Source organism: Pterocles gutturalis, unplaced genomic scaffold (genome assembly GCF_000699245.1).
Source record: "Pterocles gutturalis isolate BGI_N339 unplaced genomic scaffold, ASM69924v1 Scaffold30558, whole genome shotgun sequence".
NCBI lineage: Eukaryota > Metazoa > Chordata > Aves > Pterocliformes > Pteroclidae > Pterocles > Pterocles gutturalis.
This window is the reverse complement of record NW_010118981.1, coordinates 1-19,781: the sequence shown is the minus strand read 5'-3', so window position 1 is coordinate 19,781 and position 19,781 is coordinate 1. Positions and strand designations below refer to the sequence as shown.

Here is a 19,781-nt window from a genome sequence, read left to right as displayed (position 1 = left end):
CTGAACCTCATACAGCTGGCCTCAGCCCAGTTAGGACAGCCTCCTGAGGACTAACCTAACAGTCTCTTCTTTATCATACACTCCGCTTATCAAGCTTTTCTCTATTATTATACAGAACAGATGCACATTAAATAAAATTAGGGAATTGAATGTTGGAAGCCCAGAGAACACCATTTTCTCTAAATGCCACGACACTTTTTCCAGTAAAAAAAACCCCCAGACTGAGTATCAGCATAACTTACTTTAACTTCATCCAGTGCTTTTACTGGGATGTTTCGCCTCTGGAAAGAAAGAATACTAAAAATTACTTTTATTCAACATAAGAGAAAGACCTCCCTCTTGTAAGATTTTGAGTATATTCAAACTTCACCCACAAAATGAGGCTAGTGCTCATTTTTCAGCTTTCTCACATATCTGTAATGTAATTACAATGTAACAGTTACGGTTTTGAAATATTTAGTATTATGCATTTCAACTAATCTTTGAGTTCCCTTACGCTATTTCTTCTTAAAGCCCATAAACTTTATATTCAAGTGCAGTATCTTAGTAACTATTTCAGTAACTTCTGATTCCAAATCATTTAAGGTTGCACTGTCAGAGATATCCATTCTTCCTCAAGCGTAGCAGCACAAAATGCTCAGGCATAAAACACCATGGCACATCATCACTGAAACACATTTCATTGCACAAAATCTATACATATCCAAGTATGTCGCAACTGAACAGCATTTCTACATGTAAATAGCTATTGACCATCTGAAAGGTATTCAGAATTTCTCATTTCCAACAACACTCATTGAAGAAGGTCGCAAAAAGGGAAAAGTCCATGTTTTATTTGAAAGTTAAGTTCAATGTGTTGTATACACACATTTCCAGATGTAGAAGAATACTAAAAATACTGGTTTTGAACTTTCGAATTTTTTTCAACTAATTGTTTACATTTCTTCCTGTTTCATATACAATCTTTCTCCAGTAGGGATTGGAAAAACACCCCAAAAATTCTGAAGGATCCTCTCTATTTTTCTTTCTGTTGTCTCCTTTCCCCAAACATCACCCACCCTATTCTAAATCTACAGAAATGTAACATAATCTCACTTCCACCATGTCGCAAAGCCGGAATACCTCCCATTTTCTTCTCTGCCCCCGTCTTTATTCTCGAATCATTCAGAATGTCATCATTTTAAACAATTATTTCAAACTAAGAGTGGTTTTCAGAGTGAAGATAATATGAAACAAGATTTTGCAGTTTTCTGGTAGTCTATTTAGTCTTGGGAATGCAAACATTCCCGTTAGAATTATATACAGTTCTGAGAAAAATCCCTTCTCCAGTCTTCAGTATGAATCTCCTAGGTAAAGTGCTTTTGGAAAGAAGTTAAAAGTTTTTCCTTCAGACATCCTACGAACATTTAAAAGTTAGTACTGTTGGGTAACAGGTACCTGTACAGCAATATAAATCTATCCTCTAACATTATTTCAATGTTCCAAATAATAAAACCTTCCATAAGGAATATATTTTGCATTTAAATTAAGAAAAAAAAATCCTTAACAAAAGCATTGCAATATAACTTAGAAGCAAATACGTTAAGTCATGACATGGAGTGACAGGGCTGCCCAAACAGCATGCAGTTGGCTGGTCCCTTCTCCTCGCTGTTTCACCTGCCTGCCTCCTCCTTTCGGCAACCACATAATGGAGAACTAATCTAGCTAGAGAAAAGTAAAAGATTACCTCTCTGCTGATTAATTCAGTTTCTGATTTTGTTCACCACACAGTTGCATGAACAGCTAAACCTGCACTGCTTAAACTGACAGTGGAAAACAAAGAATCTCATACAATATTTACAACCAGAAACAGGTCCATTCTTCTTCTGATGAACTTGGGACATTTCTATGCATCAAGGACACACCTGCTTTAGCTGATAAATCGTTTTGGAATGATCTCCACCAGTGATCTGGTCCAGAAGATCATCTACTATTTTCTTGCTGTAATTTCCAGCGTCTTTCACAAATTCTTGTAAGCTAGGAGGAACAGAGATATAAGCATTACAGAAAAGGTTTACTTTTGTAAAAAAGATTTCAACTTATAATATGGTTTTCCCCAACTATGCTGCATTACACCTACATTTTCTTTGTTCCTTACTCTTTTACGCTTCTTCAGAAAAGCAACTAAGGCCTTCAAGATAGGGGTTTTTTCTTCTTTTTATTTTTTTTAAATGGAAATAAATTTATGCACAAACTTGTTTTTCACAACTACCAGCAAATTTTTACTTGAACTACCATTGGTTGTGGTTAAAAAAAACCAGACACAGAAAAGGAAGAAAAAAACTTGTGATTAATTCTTTTCCTCCAGGATTGAAAATTTAATGAAAACTGGCATTTTCCTTTTCAAGTAACTTTAACTGTTTTGAAACTCCTTGAAAAATATCACAGTTTTAAAGTCACTGAGATCTATTATTTGCATATCTAAACATACTGCTGGGTTCAAAGCCAAATGCTAAATCTTTAGCAACCTATAATATTCTGTGGTCAAAGATCCTAATAACAAGATCCGTAACAATCTTACAATGAAATAGGGTAACTTAAAAGTGTAAATGGAAAAAAAAACAAAACAAAACAAAACCCAAACCCAAAAAAACATCTCCAACCAGAACAAAAGCTAGCTTCAAGTTTTATAGTGAGTTCTTTTTAAAATTAGTTTTAGAAAAATAACAGTACTTGGAGGCTCCTAGTTGACGTTTAGTCCAAATTGCTTTTCATAAAATTGCTACGAGAAGTCAAGCCTCCTCATAAGGAGGTGCTTACCTTAAGGCACATTGTATCCCAGTTTCATCACCATACGCTGAGTACAGGAGTTCCATTTCATCTGATTTCAAATCATGAAATATAGAGTTGTTTTGCATGGATGGTGCTGTACTAGCACTTGTAAGAAAGGTTACTAGACAGATAGAAGAAAGAGATGACAAATGACGAACACAAACGTCAAAGATCGCTTGGGGGGAGGATAAAAAAAAAATTGCTTTCTGAAGCAGATACAGAATGCAGTGTGTTTTTTCCTCCAATTGAAATCAAGAGCAATATCTCAAGGACATTTCCAGACTCCAGAATCAGCGCAACTATTTTAACTATATAAATAAATGTACTTACACTACTGGAAGATAAAGAACTTAGTTAACCACGTCACACCCACAAAAAAAGATTCATCCCCTCACCCCTTTTTATATTTCTGCTTTTTGCGTGTGTCTACATCACTGTTGTTGGCCAGTCAGGTTCTGGAGAGCAGATTAGAAACTATTAAAAATGTCAATAATACCAGAAAAAAAATCCACAGTTTGTGAAATCTCTGTCATATAATACAAAACTGCAAATGACTAAAAGATTTTTTTCCTCAACTGTAAGCACAGTTGTTCAGCAAAAATTATTTCCTCCAGAGAAAATGGAGTACCATTATTCGAAACCCTCTAGTGTGGCTACAACAAAAAGCCAAAACATTAATCCATAAACTCTTAATTAAGTTTTGTTTAATAAGCAAAAAAGTCAATTTCATTCAAACTGCATTCTGCTGTAAACTGAATAATTATATATCACACAAATAACCAAGCGAGTTTTCATTTGGAGACAGGTATGATCCGAAATTATTTTATATCAAGAAGTTGCTCAAACAATTAACACAAAGCTAAAACATGTTCTTTGGCATTTACCTTTATTTCTTCGTTCATCTTTAAAGCCCAGTGTAGTGAAGCCAGGTAATAATTTGCTTGACAGTGAACTCAGATCCACGGGGTGAGTCTCTTCCTCTAATAATTTGATTCAAAAGAAGACAATTTTTATTAAAGTATTTAATGATTAAATTATTTATGGTGAATATTTAGATTTTGCTATTTTAAAAAGTTGCAGTGACCATAAAGGCTAACTGTCTTTTAATCTGTACATTTTTATTAAGGATAGGTACTGTAATTCAGGTTCTCAATTTAGATTTCAAACACATGCTGCAAATTTGTTTCCATTTCTTATTCACAAGATCTACGGCTTACTTAGTTATCTCACTTTCAAAGTATGCAGCAGCATTTGAAATTGTTTTACCAGCCAATTCAGAAACATTCAAGATCCAGACACTATGAAGCAATTAAAAGCAACTTCTTATGTTGACTAAGGGGTGGTTTGTCCATAGAAACCCAGACATAAATAACCTTGTTAAGATAATTACCATGATGGCTATAGCAATATTTCTTTCTTCCACAGCTCTGACAACTGCTTAATTAAAATGGCTCCAGTAATTTGGATTATGCTTTTAAACTCAAGTAAGCCCAACAACATTTATGACACTTCCACTTATTTTCAATCTCTCTGGCTGTTACGGAATCTAATGGTAATTATGCTCAATTACTGAACAACAGAAAGCAAGTTTATCCCTAGGACCTTACTAGGGTAAGAAAAAACTCACTACAACAAAATGATAGTATTAGCTCTAAATTCAGTGTAATTAGTATTAACTGTACAAACAAAAAAGATTATGAAGCACAGAAACATCAGGAAGCAGTGCAGTACTTTACAGCACACAGTGAAACGCTTCCATTACCATCACTGTCTAAATTTTCAGTGGAATTATTTCAGAGGTATTAAATTACATTCTTTTTTTTTTTTTTTTCCAGAAATAGGTAAGGGCACGATGGCAGCTGAAATGCTCAATTTCATCGCGGAAAAATTTACTACCAAACAAGAAAGAACTGAGATAGTAATAGAGTTACTGGCTTGTATCTTCCAATCCAAAAAATCAACAGAAGTGTGACTAGTCAAAAGCATTCATGTATTCATCAATGCAACAATAGGTAAGCTGTGAATTCATTCCAGTCTCAAAAAGTGCAGAGAAGGAAGTGCTACATCAACATGACATACAGCAGTGTAAAGACTATGACATCTCATTCATTACAAACTTTCAAAACTTATGCATTTTGAGCTCAAAACTGAAACAAGTGGAAAGCATAAGACAATATAAATAATGTATAGTAGTGACCTAAACAAAAACCCACAGAAAAGATGAAGGAACCAAAGAAAAACAATTACGCAAAACCTAATTAACTTCAAACGGAAATGTACGTAATGATTTAAGTTAAGAAGTAAAAACAAAGGTAAAAGATGATTCTGTATTGCACATTTACATAGGATTACAGCACTTCCATTCACCTTCTGTCTATTAGATTTGAACACTAGAGGGTACGTGGAGCAAAAGCCCGTCTTCCAAGTCCTCTGTAATGTTGTAGCAATGTATAAGTGCTTATAAATAGACATTATTTTACCTTCTTACTGTTAGCATCAGTAAGACAGAGCATCTGAAGAGTGAAAATTTGAAACGCAAAGAGAAACCTTTTATATTGGAGATATTAAATATATCTGTTGGGGAAAATGGTTTGGGGATTTTTTTTTTTTAAACTCATCTATACTACATAGAATCTGTATGTACAGTTAAGACTTCAAAATCTGCTAGAATATTCAACATTACAAATGTTTGCTTTAAAGATTATGGCATTTACCTTCTGCTTCTGGATCAGATGAATTTACTACACTAAATAATAAAGTTCCATCTCCTTTTTTTTTCAGATAACCAATCTGTAAATAGAACCACAAAGATACAAAGCAGTCATTAAAAACTGTCCAAACTCAAAGCAGGAGTTGCTTACTTACACAGAAAACTATAAAAAGCATTTTTAGGTGTATTCAGATCCTGCACTCTGGCATTCCCTTTTTAACACAGTGAGAATCTCTGGGTCACAACTATTTATCATCACCTAGCAAATGCTTCAGAACAGAAGACTTAAGAGTAAAAAATTAATGTCATACATACAAGTCCTTATTCATCTTCCTAAATCAGATTTCAAGTTTGCATCCAAGACAAAAACAATGCCGCTGTAATTAGTATGGAGCCAGGCTTTCTAACTGCCAAGCCTAGAACATGCTTTCTTTTTAGAAGCAGAACTGTAACTCCTATCTACAAGGAACCTCACTGTTTATTTTCAAACCTAGACTGAACTGCTTGTTTTCACATCTCACCCATAACTTTCTCTAATTAGAAGTACTTTTACGACCACACTATGAAATTCTTAAAGAAGTGCTGTGACAGACCTATCACAGCATATAGACACAATGCTAAAAAGACACTGGGGTCTGTAAAGACAGAGCCAGAACCGATGCAACAAATGAAGCTGTGTCAGAAACTGACTAATCGTGGATTGTGCTTTTTGCACAATTTCTCAGTAACCATGGAAAATTAAAACTATGCTCTGCCTAAAGGAACATTAGTAAATAGTTCCAAGTAAACTGAACATGCAATCCCTCTCCTGTTTTGTTTTTTTCCCTCTACCTCTTAAAAAGTTCAAAACTCTCACTGTAGGTAAGGCCAAAGCTAAGGTTGGCATATAATAGAGGTGACAAATGTTGGAAAGAGAATGAACAGGAACAATACCTTCAACTAAGGGCAAAAGTTAACAACAGCTGAACTCTAAGAATGGGTCAGCATTACCTAGATTCAGGGGCACCTGCAGTGGGTTGTCTAGCTGATTAACAGCTTAGATGCTAAACTGACTGCATCAACATGAAAGGCCTTTTCAGTAAAGATTGCTAGCAATTAGCAGATCGGTATTGCTTTAAAGGAGTTTTAAAAAGCCACCCTTACTTTGGAGGTTTCAAATAGCCTTCAACCCCAGGAACTCTTCTGATTATCCAAAGAAACAGGAATACACTGAAGAAGCTAGACCTTCTCCCACTGTTCTGTGAGGCTTTGCCTCCTAATGCAGTTGAGCCTAAGGTGACTGCGTAATAAGGGCCATTGTCCAAGAAATAGACATTTAAGTTTGAAGACCCAACTGCTATCACTAATTGCTTCAAAGGAAATATTTCTTCCGCAACAGTTATTAAAAAAGTATCTGGAAAATGCAGGATCTAGAAATATCCTGATTCTTTTTTTGATTGCAATAGTCACCAGGGTACGTGACAGAATGAGAAATTAGGACAAAGTATAGCAGTGGGAATAAGACTCTACAAGATGCATGGGAAATGGAGTAAACGTAGCTCAACATAGGCTTGTAGCAAATGCCTGTAGCATTCACTCCAACCCCAGCACTAAGTAATGAAGGGATCCACCATTATCATATAGCTAAGAAAAATGCAGACAAACAGATCATGCTGAGAAAACTGCATTAATAGTATCACACAGTTTTTCCTTAGAACTTTTGGAACATTCCCAAAACCAAACACGTGGAACAGGATCAGAATCACATTTCAGATCACCAAACCTGTGGTTAGCATTGTCCAAATTTCCAACATGGACAAACTACTGCTCTCTTCTCCGAGTCACTAAAGGATGGCTGCATTTTGTACTCATGTAAGAATGTGCTACACCTGATGGCTACTACTTGTAGGTAGAAAACTACAAGAAGCTCTGGACTTCTCATTGAAAATAGTCATTTAACACTTAAAAATTCATTAATTCCTTGGGTTGGGGGGGAAATCCTAAAAACCATTCAACCTATGCCAAAGTTTGCTTTTTCTGAGGTTGCAATGATAGGAGCGTGATGCTATTTTAATCAGTTTCAATGCTAAGGGTTGCACTTAAGGAAGCCAGATTCAACACGGAACGACGTTCCACTGTTTTCTGCAAATGAATTTCTAAAGATGTTCAACACGCAATACAACTTGAGATCCATTTTGGACACCCTACAACGGGCTTCACTGGGAACTAAATAATAGACAATAGTCATACTGGTATTCCACACAGAACATACATCCTAGATCTTACAGCCTCAGAAAACATAATACTAAGATGAAACAAAGCTTTCAACAGTCAGACACAAAATGGAATTGTGAACTTTGTTGTGCAGTAAACCTTGCTGTTGGGTAGATATCGACTGATCCTATCCCGAGCTTCATCTGCTGCATGTTCCACTAGTGCCAGGACATGTTCTTCAGCAGTGCTATCTGTCAGGCTGCATGCATTTCCCTCAGGTTCAAATATGCAACTAAGAAAGAGAAGAGGAGGAGCTGTAGAAATTAAAAAGCCAAAACAAAACAAAGGGCTACATTTGGAGTTTGCTAAATAGAACAATCAGTCCCACTCCTCTCCCAGTGTCAGTCTACTTCAGCTTTTAAATGGAATTATAATCATATTATGAAACTGAAGTGTTACAGAAGCTGAGAACTACCAAATTACCAAATTTTAAAAATGTAATTGCTTCTGTACCTTGAAGAAAATAAAGGAAATATTACAAATCAGAGATTGGGAGTAAAATCGCATTAATACAAGGTGCATGCTGCATGCATCCTTAAGTCTCCCACATGCACGAATATGCTATTTTCACAAATTCGAAATAGAAGGATGCAGAAAAGAAATTACATGATGAGGGAATGGAGACTCTGTAACTCTGATCTGAGGAAAAAAAACCCCAAAACCAACAGGCTGTATTTATGAGGATTATGTAATTTAGTGGCTTGTAAAAGTAGGACACTGCTCCCAGTCTAACACGGAGCCCTTTAAGTCCTACATTGGTTAATATTGGCAATTAGTATTCCTAATCAGTATTAATCACACCATTCCTTCTCACTGAAATTACAGAATTTAACATTTCTCTTTCTGTAGAGCCTTTTTTTGTTAAAGTACCAAAGCAATAAAAAAACATAATAAATAAGCATCCCTAAGATGGAACAGGACATATCTTAGCTATTATATAAAATCAGAGAAAGGTAGTATCATACAGGGAAGTGTAAAGATATCAGGAGGATATGACAGTCTTCATTATATCATATATTTAAAATAAACTTTGGACATCAAAATCTTTCAGGGCATTATACGGACATTAGACACTAGGGCCAAACACCTTAGGTACTGGGTAGAACATCTCCTCACACCAAATCCATTTCTCTCTCCTGGGATATCTTCTTCCATTTGCTTAGCTAAGAATTTCTCTCTGTATAGAGATTCAGATCCGATACACAAGAAAGTTTTGCTATTAAAGACAATAAAAAGATCACAAGATCATACTATTACGAGACAAATGTGTTACACTATTTGTGTTTCACTGGAAGTTTAAGAAAGGGTGTACACAGCAGGAAACTCCTCAACAACTGGCACCTTCTATCACACTCTACAGAATACTTAATGGACCAGAATTTTGCAAGAATGTTCAGAAGGCTGCAACATCCTGGATAAAGTTTTCAAAAACTACTTAGATATTAGGACGTCCAAGTGATCAAGTCACAACTACAGTACAGAGGTCTAAACTGCTTTAACACTTTGCAAACGTTGACTTTGGCTCTCTCTCTGTTTTCAACTGCGAAATATGAAGGCAAAAATATTTGCTAGTACGTTAGATTCTCCCACCAAAGCTCTTATTGTACATCAAAAGGAATATCTATCCTACTGATACCAAAATACAAGTGTTTAAAAGGTCGAGTTAATAATAAAAAACAAATTAATTCCAACTACATAAAAACTGAAAAGAACAGCAAAGTAAATTTATACCATAACCGATTGCAAGGAAACTACTATCATGATAGAACAGTTATAGGGCAGTTATTTTTTACTATCTCAACTGTATTTTAAGGTAGATATTAAAGACAGAGCAGTACTATATTGCTTGGCTGTCTCAATTTCTTGTTCTGTTAGCCATCCGTATTTGAAGATAAGCACATAAAAAGTGTCAAAGTATGAAGTTACTCCTGTAATGGAGTTTATGAAAGAATTAATCAGAAGAGAAAATCTATTATTCTGGGCACCATACAAACCAAATCATCATAACTTTTTAAAAAACAACCAAACAAAAAGCAAACAACCTCCCTCCCAATCAAGTCTTCTTTACAGAAAGGTAATTCCTAAATTCCTAAACACAATCCCTTAAACAAAAAACAAACTACCCTTTGATAATTCTCCATGATACAGCAACAGATATGTCTCTGTATGCTGACATTAGAATAGTTCCAGCCAAAAAAATTACTCAGTTTAAAATTATTTTTGAAGATACATGTTGCAGTCTCCTATCTCCACAAAACAACTACATGAAAATTCTACTACTTCCATCAGACATTAAGCAGGATTACAAAAATGCGCGAAATGTTACAAAAAACATCTGGCCGATTAGAACTTTAAAGTTCACTTTCAACAAAAATGAGAGACCATGAAATTGAAATAAGTCACATTTCACTTTTTTTTTTTCTTTTTTTACTTTGGATGTTTATGAAATAAGCCCGCAGAACATATCTGCATGATCAGATTATTTAAAACATGACTAGTAATGCTCTGTTACAGTTTTATTCTCATAAAATTCTACTTGATATAATGCTCTCCAACTTAAAATCAACATCTGTCCTAGGATGTCTATGTAAGAACACTGAACAACATAATTCGCCTGTAAATCAGAGTTTCTGCTAAAATATCATAAAATAGAAAATAAAACCCTTTAATTTGACTAAAATTAGATTTTAGCTATAAAACCATGACTTTGTGAGACAGAGTTGTCTATTAGCTGGGAGACGGCTATTGCACTAGCAATGTATTTTACAGAGAAGCTTAATCATAAAAACTAAAGTTAAATAAAATAGTTTCCTGATCTGGGGCACTTTGCCCTTCCAGAAAGAACCTGTTTAGATTTTGACAGTCTACCATTTAAGGGGACAAAAACACACACAAAAAAAGGACAAAATATGAAAGATATTTGTGGCTATGTTAAAAATGCAAGAGCATTTCAAACTATCATGAACAGAAACTACTCATTACTTAATATAGACATAAAGAAAGGTAAAAATATCTACATATACAATAACCATAAGTGTTTAAAACAATATGCAGTCAGTCTTTGAATTGTTTGTTTCAAGTTGGGAATCACTGGGTTATTAAACTAGTTATACAAATAAATACATAAATAAAAGACAATCAAATTGCCCATTAATCCTATGGACCACAAGGAGAAAGGCTGAAAGGAGTCTTTTTTCCCCCCCTCAATTCTTGGCTGCTGTCTAATATTAGAAAAGCTGCAACAAACCAGTAAGCATGCCCATTAAAACCTTTACCTAATAACTTCTTTATTTTGCTTTTTGGATTTCTTGGTAGTCTCTGCTTGTACAGGAACAACTTCAGGGACAGGTTCCTCAACTGCTATGTCTTCATCACCCAAAAGAGCTGCCTGCTGAGAAAAATCCATGTCCTGCATAAACGACATGCTGCGCTTCAAAGCTAACAGCCGTTCCTAGAATCAGAAAGGACAGAGCGGCAGGGACTTAACCTTTCCCTCATAGCCAAGATGCTATGATAATGGGATGGGATGGGAATGGCCATGGCCTTATTTTGTTCTTAATGCCTCGTTTCCAATGGCGATGCAACATTATTTGGTCATGGTAGCATGGCATCAGAATTTCTGCAGCCCAACTATCAAGAGAGAAACAAACAAACAAACAAACTGCATATGCAAAGACAACTGCCTATTTTACACAAAACTTACCATCAATGCAACACATGCATGCACGCACACACACACGCAGAGCAGCTCACCAAAATAACTTCATTTTACAAGACAACAACTCCATTTGAATAAAAAGATCTGTTTGCGCACGTGCATCTGTGAAACCCCTGAAACCTCCCCTACACCCACCACCTCCAAAAAAGAAAACCTTTCTTGTTTATACAGAAATAAAACTTAAATGAGATCTTGTATTCAAAGCTTCAGCCAGGAGCAATATTTTACAGTTGAGTTTTATATACATGGACCTTAATTGCTTCCACTGAGGCCAGAAACAGAAGCTCCTACAGACTTCAGCAGTGCAAACAGAGTTGAGAAATAGGGGTGTGGTTATAACAAGAATGCTATCAAGCCCTTAAATATAGCAGCACTAACAGGCACTGCTAAAATTAATCACAGATGGATGAAATAACATTTATCACCATTATTAATTATGTTCATTTTAAGTATGACCCCAAAAAAACTCCGGAGAGTTTTTGTTTTTAATAGGTCTCTTACTTTGCTCATCATCTTAAAGCCTGTGTGCAGTATCTTCTTGGCTAGCTTGTAGTAAACAGTATCTGGTCTGTTGTAAGTCATTGCATTATCACACATCAGTTTAAAATCTGCCTGTAAAATACAAAACAAAAGAACTGTTAAAATTTCAAACTCCTTTATTAAATGACTGGAAAATATCATTGCATCATGGCAGCTCTGTGAGGAACACAGTAATATTTTATCAGCAGGCTCCTTGCGTAAATACCAGAAAAAAGGTAATACAGAATTGCAAAGGTTTGGGTCCTTTTTGCTTCTTCAAGATGCTTAGTCTTGTTTGGAATTGGCTTTTTAGTTATAAAAAAAAAAATTAAAATAAATAATCCCTGAATGCCAAATGTAACATTTCCTCCATACGCAAACGGACCAAACAGAAGAAATGGAGAAATTAACAGAAGGATTGAGGCACCAAGGTAAGTACTTTTTGCTGTTTCTCCCACCTTCTAAATCAGAATAGACTTGAGAAATGTAATGTGACAGCAGAAAGATACAAAGTGTCTTACTTATTATTTTAATTCTAGTAATTTGACCACTTCTTCAGTCACTTTCACTAAAACAAAACCAGAAAACTTCAAAGCATAAGAAACAGCCTTCTAGATGCTCATTGCATGCAACAAAAGAACAGAATAGACAAGCCTGATTTTGTCTTCTCCTTTGGATGGTTATCTGTCTGTCGTACATAACTTCAAATAATTTTTACTGATGCAAATTCCCAAAAGAAAGCTGCAACATACTACAACGTAAACAGAAACAAAAACATCTGTTGCAGATTGCAAAAGCTTTTCTAGAGTGTCTTTTTACTAGTCACATGCTACTGATCTGTAGAGAAAAAGCAGAGAAAGCCTTATTAGAAGGCCTACGAAACATTGAATTAAAAAGACATTATTACATGCCTCTGAAAATTTCTGAAGTTGGCAAATCAATATCCAGGAGTCACGCAGTAGTTTTTTCCAGGTGCTTCACAACTAGGATCCTAACAAATTAAACCGATGCCTGATTCAAGAACACATTTTCCTCTCTTAATAATTTTTCAATATCTAAACAGTGATTGTTCAAGCAATTAGGTTTCATTTATTCCGTAGACGCAAATGCAAATGTTTTTTGTGCATGAGTCCACTATATGTGATGATGACTTGGTTATGTGCAAAAGTGTGTGCAAACAGAAAGGCATGCTTTTTGAAAAGTTAACGCACTGAGCTTACAGACCAGTGAATAGACCTGCTCACACAAACATTTTTGAATGTTACTATTGCAGTGGGACACAGAAGTCCTTCTAAAGACTTTCTCTGGCACCCAACATTTACAAAAAAAATAACCTTGCCCTACTGCAATCCTGATCAGACTCTGGGAAAACAAAAAATTGTTTTATTATTTCCTGTCCCTATTCGGGGATGTCAGAGCAGTGCTCTCCTAATCATTTAGTAGTTATCATCAAGCCCATACTAAGCAAGTAGAAAAGCTGAGTTTTCTGCAGCAACTTCCCCTCTTCTAAATGCAGCAAATAGTTCTTGTGTATTCTCCTCTTATTTACTGGCTTGTGACTAGCCTCAGCTAGTTGTAATGAGTGTATCAGAAATGAAAGATAACCCTTTGAGCAGGACTTGTTTTACAGGTCAAAAACCTATAACCTTAATTTCTGTGTTACACAGAATTACAAAGGCATACTCAGGTACGCTCACATATCTAGAAAGTGAGTCCAACCTCTCTGTCACTGTAAGATGGACAGACTTCTAGCAACCATTTATTGCTCCTCAGAGTACCAGCAGAAACCAAGTCCTTCAGAAAAAAAGACTCTGACAGTCTAAACAATACTGCAATTTTCTTTTTTTTCAGGTTCCTATTGCACCAGCTTCATTATTGGAACCTTGCCTGTAAATAAATGAAGCCATGGAGCTCCCTTTCAAACTTCCTTTTAAGCTGCTGAATAAGACAATCCAGCAAGCCAACACAATGTAGAGACCTGAAGGCACTGCCGATGGCAATGCTATTACTACAAAACCTTCTTTACAATTTCCTATAAATCTCATATTTTTTTCTGAAAAATAAAGTATACATAACAAAACAGAATAATCTTTGTCAAAGCACCTACAGAAAATATAAGCCATTCAAAATAGCTAGGTCAAGTTGACAATAAACTTGCCAAGTAAGTTTCTGCCAAAAGACCATTCCAAATGAAGTTACATGGAAAACAGGATAACTAAATACAAAAACATGTAGCTGTTATTGAATCTTATACAAAATGCCTCAGTATATCCACAGTTTTCTTGCAGCCACGTCAAAATTGCCTTTTAGTCAATCTATGAAGGTCTAGATTAAAAAAAAAAAAAAAGCAGCTCCAGATTTTACAACCACTTTATGTCTAGCAGCACGAATTCCATAGAACTTTAGAGCATGTTCCTGGTCTCCACAGTAATTTGTAGTAATTTGCACTAGAATCTGACAAATAGAGAGCTTCCACAGTGAAAAACAAACCTAGAAACCCATTCTAAAATACAGAATGTACAAAAGTGCTCAGTTTAAAAAAAATGCACATTAAAATAATTAATGTAAGAAAGGCTTCTACAGCTAAAAATAAACCTCGGTTTCTTACTAAAGAGTTCTGAAATAAGTAAATCTTTATTAATTCACCTTGAATTCAGTGACTGATTTGTATTCATTTGCTGCAATTTTTTCCTTCATCGTACCAAAATCCATGGGGTGCTTTATTATCATGGAATATCCAGGAGCAATGGCATCCGTGACTGGAAAAGCAAAAAACCCATGAGGATCTTTCCTAAAAATAAGAACAATATATTTAGATTGACATCGGCAAACAAAATGATCATTGTTTTTATACCACATTAATGGTATAAAAAGAATAGTACTACTTAAAAAAAACACTAAAAGCACTCTCATAAAACAGAAGCATATTTGAAAAATTTAATGATACAGGAGAGAATTTTGGTTACACATATGTAGACTTTTTGAAAGAGATTCAGCTAGTTCTTAACTACTTAATTATTTCTTGTAAGCTTTCTGTGTCTCCAAATGGGTCTTTTGGCTTCACTGAGTAATAACCTCTTTAATTCTTCTTGTTCATGAGGTCCTCTAAAAACAACTACAGTGTTTAATATTTTCAAATTAGTTCCAAATTCAGCCTATTGCCATGAAATAAAAAAGGAAAATGAAATATTTTGTTTGTTGTTTTGTTTTGTTTTTTTTAAACATGAGGTACAGGGTTAACATCTTATGGAAAACAATAACATACAAAGCCTCAGTAAACAGGTATAAACTTGCTTTGGTATCTGACAAAGAACTCAGAATAAAACAAAATTTCAGGAAAACAGTTCAATCTTTTAAACTGTTAAAATTCATAACTGTTTTTTAATTCCTAAACGAAGTCATGAATATTTAATAAATTTATAACATCAACGGATCCTCTGCCCAAAACACCTCCCCGCCAAAAGCTAGAATTGCAGAGTTGGTAATAATTTTTCTTAACTAATCTTTAAAAACTCCCAGGTCTGACATGGTTGCAAAGGTTACCAAACACATTACAGGCAGTCTTTAGGCGTTATTTTCAAACAGAAAACCAGGAGAAGTACTTGTAAAGTAACACATATAAATACGCACTAGGCACTGTCAACACTGCTGTAGATACAATAGACTTAGTACCTTTGAAGCTGGCGAAGGAAGTGTTCTAGTAATTGCTGGATTGGTGTGCTCTCATTTTCAGCTGCAGTTTGAGATGGAAACACAGATAAATGCAATGAAACAGAATACAGGTATATTTATTTATTTAAAAATAGAAATAATAGAGAGAAAATCTTAACTACAAGTACTGCTTGTACTGATCTGAAGGTCAATGACACACGGATTTCAAAGCAAAGCACATCAGATTTCTAAGTATACAGTAATCATTTCTTCCCCTTTTAATCACATTAAAACCTAGTAGACATTAAATCAGACATAGTGCTAAGTCTTGTATTTGTAAGAAAGTGTATTAATAAGATGAAAGTAAGGCGTTATGTATTTTTACAGGAAAAGAAAAGTGAAATTTGGTTGCTCAAATACTGCAGTTGGGAAATCCACATTTTTACAACGTATTATCTGGGCAATTTTCATGGTTTCTTTACTGTAACACCCATACGATTAGCTTCTCTGAATCTTTTCAAATGAAAAAAAAAGTGACAAATAGATGCAGATTTGCTGGCAAGAGAGGTACTGATTAAGATTTCACTTCCTGTACAGATTAAACAATAAACACTACACATTAACTACCTGTTCCATGCACATACTTCAGAGAGACTGGCTTTAATGTGAAATTTGAAAAACTAAAGCACCAGCATGCTGAAAGCTAGAATTAAAACTCCCATTCTTCATCATGATAATGGAGAAACATTTCCCTTCTTAACTGGAACAGGCAAGATAATTTATATGCTTTTGAACAACATTTTCCAAGTAGATGAAAGCAGAAGCCTTGTAAATACATATTTTTTTTTCAGCTTGTCACATTTTCAAAGCTCCAGGCTACTCAGAAATAAAGCTTTGACCAGAAAATTTCAGTTACCCCTATTAGGTCACCTTGACAGCTGATGTGGACACCATTCCTCAATTTAATGCACATTCATAATTAGAAAATTCCTCAACAAATTACTTGATCATTCATCAGGCAGTGTTCCAAAGACAAGAATCAAAACATTCCTAAAGACTCAGCTTTTTGCTATTAAGTTCCATTTCCAGGCATATGTGTACTGAGATCATGATGTATTTGAAAATTCTTGTACGCAAAAGTTTCCGCGGGATAACGTTGAGTTTTAACTACCAAGCAATGGCTACAGGTAGAGAAAGCACAGCAAAATCTGAAGGGATTAAATATGCGCAAGTTACCACATGCAACTTGTAAATATTTTGGCTCGTGATGAGAATTAAAGAGGATTGGTGAATGAAAACTGGGGGGACTACTGTCTTTAGAGACACCCTCTCACAACTTAATGCCATCCTTTTGATACAAATAGAGATACTAAAATTAAAACTCCACATAGGTTATACAAAAAGATCTTACAACAGCAAAGCTGTCTCCACAAGATTTTTTCCTTTGAACTGAGCAAAGCTTAGTTTCAGACGTTCTGACCATTGTTCTGTAAACGCTGAGGAAACGCTAAGGAGAAGGAATTAGAGGAACACTATGCACAATAATACTTTTTTACTAGCTTTATTTTGACAAGTAACAGGAGCCAAGAGACTATGTCCTTGGCAAGTTCAGTCACGTGAAAAGAAACCTACTAAAACCCAGAAGCACCAAGAGGAATATTGATTTTTCAGGTAGCAGAAAGTTCTGAATGTCAGAAAAAATAAAGTCTCTAGGTTTCAGCAAATCCTCATGGAAATTTTACATTTCGGCACCTTTGACAAAAGCTTTGTTGTTTGTGCTTTTAAAAACACACAAGATGATTCATTTTTCACACTGCTCACCTGGCTGAGTTCTGCATGCCCTGACAGGACGATCTGGAGGAGGTTCAACCTCCACTTTTTTCCCGGGATCAAAGTCATCAGTTTCTCCTTCAGTGTCACACTGTTCTTTCTCTCTTTTCCTCTTTTTCTCTTCCTAACACAGCAGGAAGAAGACAAGATTTTAGAAGAACGCACTTGGAATGTGCAATCTCACATACATAAAGGTAAGAGACAGTGATTTTTTTTGTTTGGAATATTCCATCTATATCTCAGCCATAATATGGTTTGAACAATAGTACATACATTTTCACCGTCACTTTTTCAATTTTATTCTCTGATTAAAACTAATGCTGTTCATCTTTTGCTTCTTTGTATTTAATAAGCTATTTTTCTATCATCAGTTACTGTACTTTTACTGAAAATAATGTTAAAACTATGAAGCTATCTATAAGTGAAATTGCACAACAATAAGCTACACCAGAAAGTAAAGGAACTTAACTGACTATTCAGTAAAGATCAGTCTGTAACTGCTTTGATCAATGTGTGTTTGTTGTTTGGTGAATTAAACAGGAATCAATAAAGTACGTGATAATTTAGGAAGCCTACAAAAGAACCATAAGAAATGCTTCATAACAGCGATGGCAATTAATGATTTCTGCCTGAGCTTCCAAGCAAAGGCATCCCTGAGTCATTCCTATAATCTTAACAGTCATTATTCATCTTCACACAGAAAAGCACACTTTCATTAGTTTAGACCGCACTTTTGTTACTTATCTATCCATTAGCTTCTTTTGCATGCACTAATGATGAAGTTTTGGGGGAAAAAAATCCAAACAAAAACTCCCCACAATTTAGTAAAGGTGAAACATATAATTTTATCTGACACTGTAAGATTTTTGTATTAAAGACAGCTGTTTCGCTACATTTCAAGTCCCAATAAGGCTCTTAACTGAAACATTTGAAAATGCTTGTACAAAGAATAATTTTCCACTATCTGCCCTGTATTCAAGAGCTTCTGAATGATCCTACACTATATATAATTTTCAAGTAATACAAGCCTAACAAATAAATCAATTCAAAATGACAAATGTTAGCTATACACACATACAAAGCAGTACTGAAAAACTGTCATATGAGAATAGTGAAACTACGTGACAGAAGAGAATTAAGAAAGCAGAGAGGTCAGAGAACCATTAGTACACAAATGAAAGCCTAGCATGCAGGTTATTCAGAACAAGAGCCAACAAGACTGTCGTACCACAGTATTCAACAGATCAGATTTCAGAAAGCTGTCTGGAGCAAATATATCAATTTCAATGTCCAATAAATTGGCATACCTCAGGAACAGAAATGCAATCTACATTTATTCGAAAAGCTAAAAATACCCTCCTCAAAGAGTGGCAAAATACGTTTCTGAAATACAAAACATTCAACTTAAAAATAGTATTCATCACCACAGACAAAGCAAATGGATAAAAAAATAAGCAGTTACCAGAAACAAGCTTTTACTTTGTTCAAAAAATCATCACAAGGATATCTCTTTTAAATAGGAGAAACTCACCAGCACACACACAGGGGAGTTTTCTATACATGTGAAGTGCTGTCTCCAAACAATATGCTTCTTGCAACAGTAATTTATATATTAAAAAAAAAGGTTCTGGTACTCTGTGACAGACTTTAGATCTGATAAGCAAGCATGAAGAAGACCAGTACATCTGGATTCTAAAAACCACAGCTTACCTTTCTCTTTCTTCTTTCCTCATCATCTAGATGTTTTTCTTTTTCCTTCTCAGACTTTTTTTTCTTTTTTTTCTTCTTTTCTTTATGTCGTTCTCGCTCATGATCCGATCTGTCGTCATAGTAACTAGAATCATGTCCCGACCCAGAAAGTTCAGTCACTTCGCTTCCTCCGACTTTAAGCACTAGCTTCAACGGTTTTTCCAAAGGCTTATCCACATAATCTAAATTAAAAAAAAAAAAAGTAAAAATTTCATAAATGGACATGGCAGTGCCAGCATACAGGAATTACTGGTGGTTCTTCTAGAAATACTGTTTACAAGGATCTGCTGCAGTTTGAAAACATACGTAATACATTTAGAGAGAAAAATAACAGCTAAGAATAACAAATCCAAGCCAAGAAACAGTTGTTTAGCACATTTTACATCATGATTTTCCACAAACCTCTAACAGGTAAGGAACTAGCTCCTCGGATTTCCCTGAAAACATCACAACATCCTCATCAGGGTGGAGTGAAACCCAGCCTCCCTCAGCCCGCGCGGGAACCGGGATCCCTCGGGAACAGCCGTACAAACCACCAAG

At 35.2% G+C, this 19,781-nt stretch overlaps 1 protein-coding gene across 1 annotated transcript; it reads right to left on the bottom strand.

The window, feature by feature from the left end:
• Nucleotides 1–242: 242 nt before the first annotated feature.
• Nucleotides 243–19,423, bottom strand: BRD9 (bromodomain containing 9; the record flags this gene model as incomplete). Its single annotated transcript, XM_010076422.1, has 12 exons — nucleotides 243–281; nucleotides 1,905–2,016; nucleotides 2,800–2,932; nucleotides 3,696–3,791; nucleotides 5,526–5,601; nucleotides 7,874–8,006; nucleotides 11,050–11,225; nucleotides 11,994–12,104; nucleotides 14,658–14,802; nucleotides 15,684–15,744; nucleotides 17,484–17,616; nucleotides 19,203–19,423. Coding segments are annotated over 12 exons (1,436 nt in total), but the record flags the coding sequence as incomplete, so codon positions are not given.
• Between the last annotated feature and the right edge of the window lie 358 nt (nucleotides 19,424–19,781).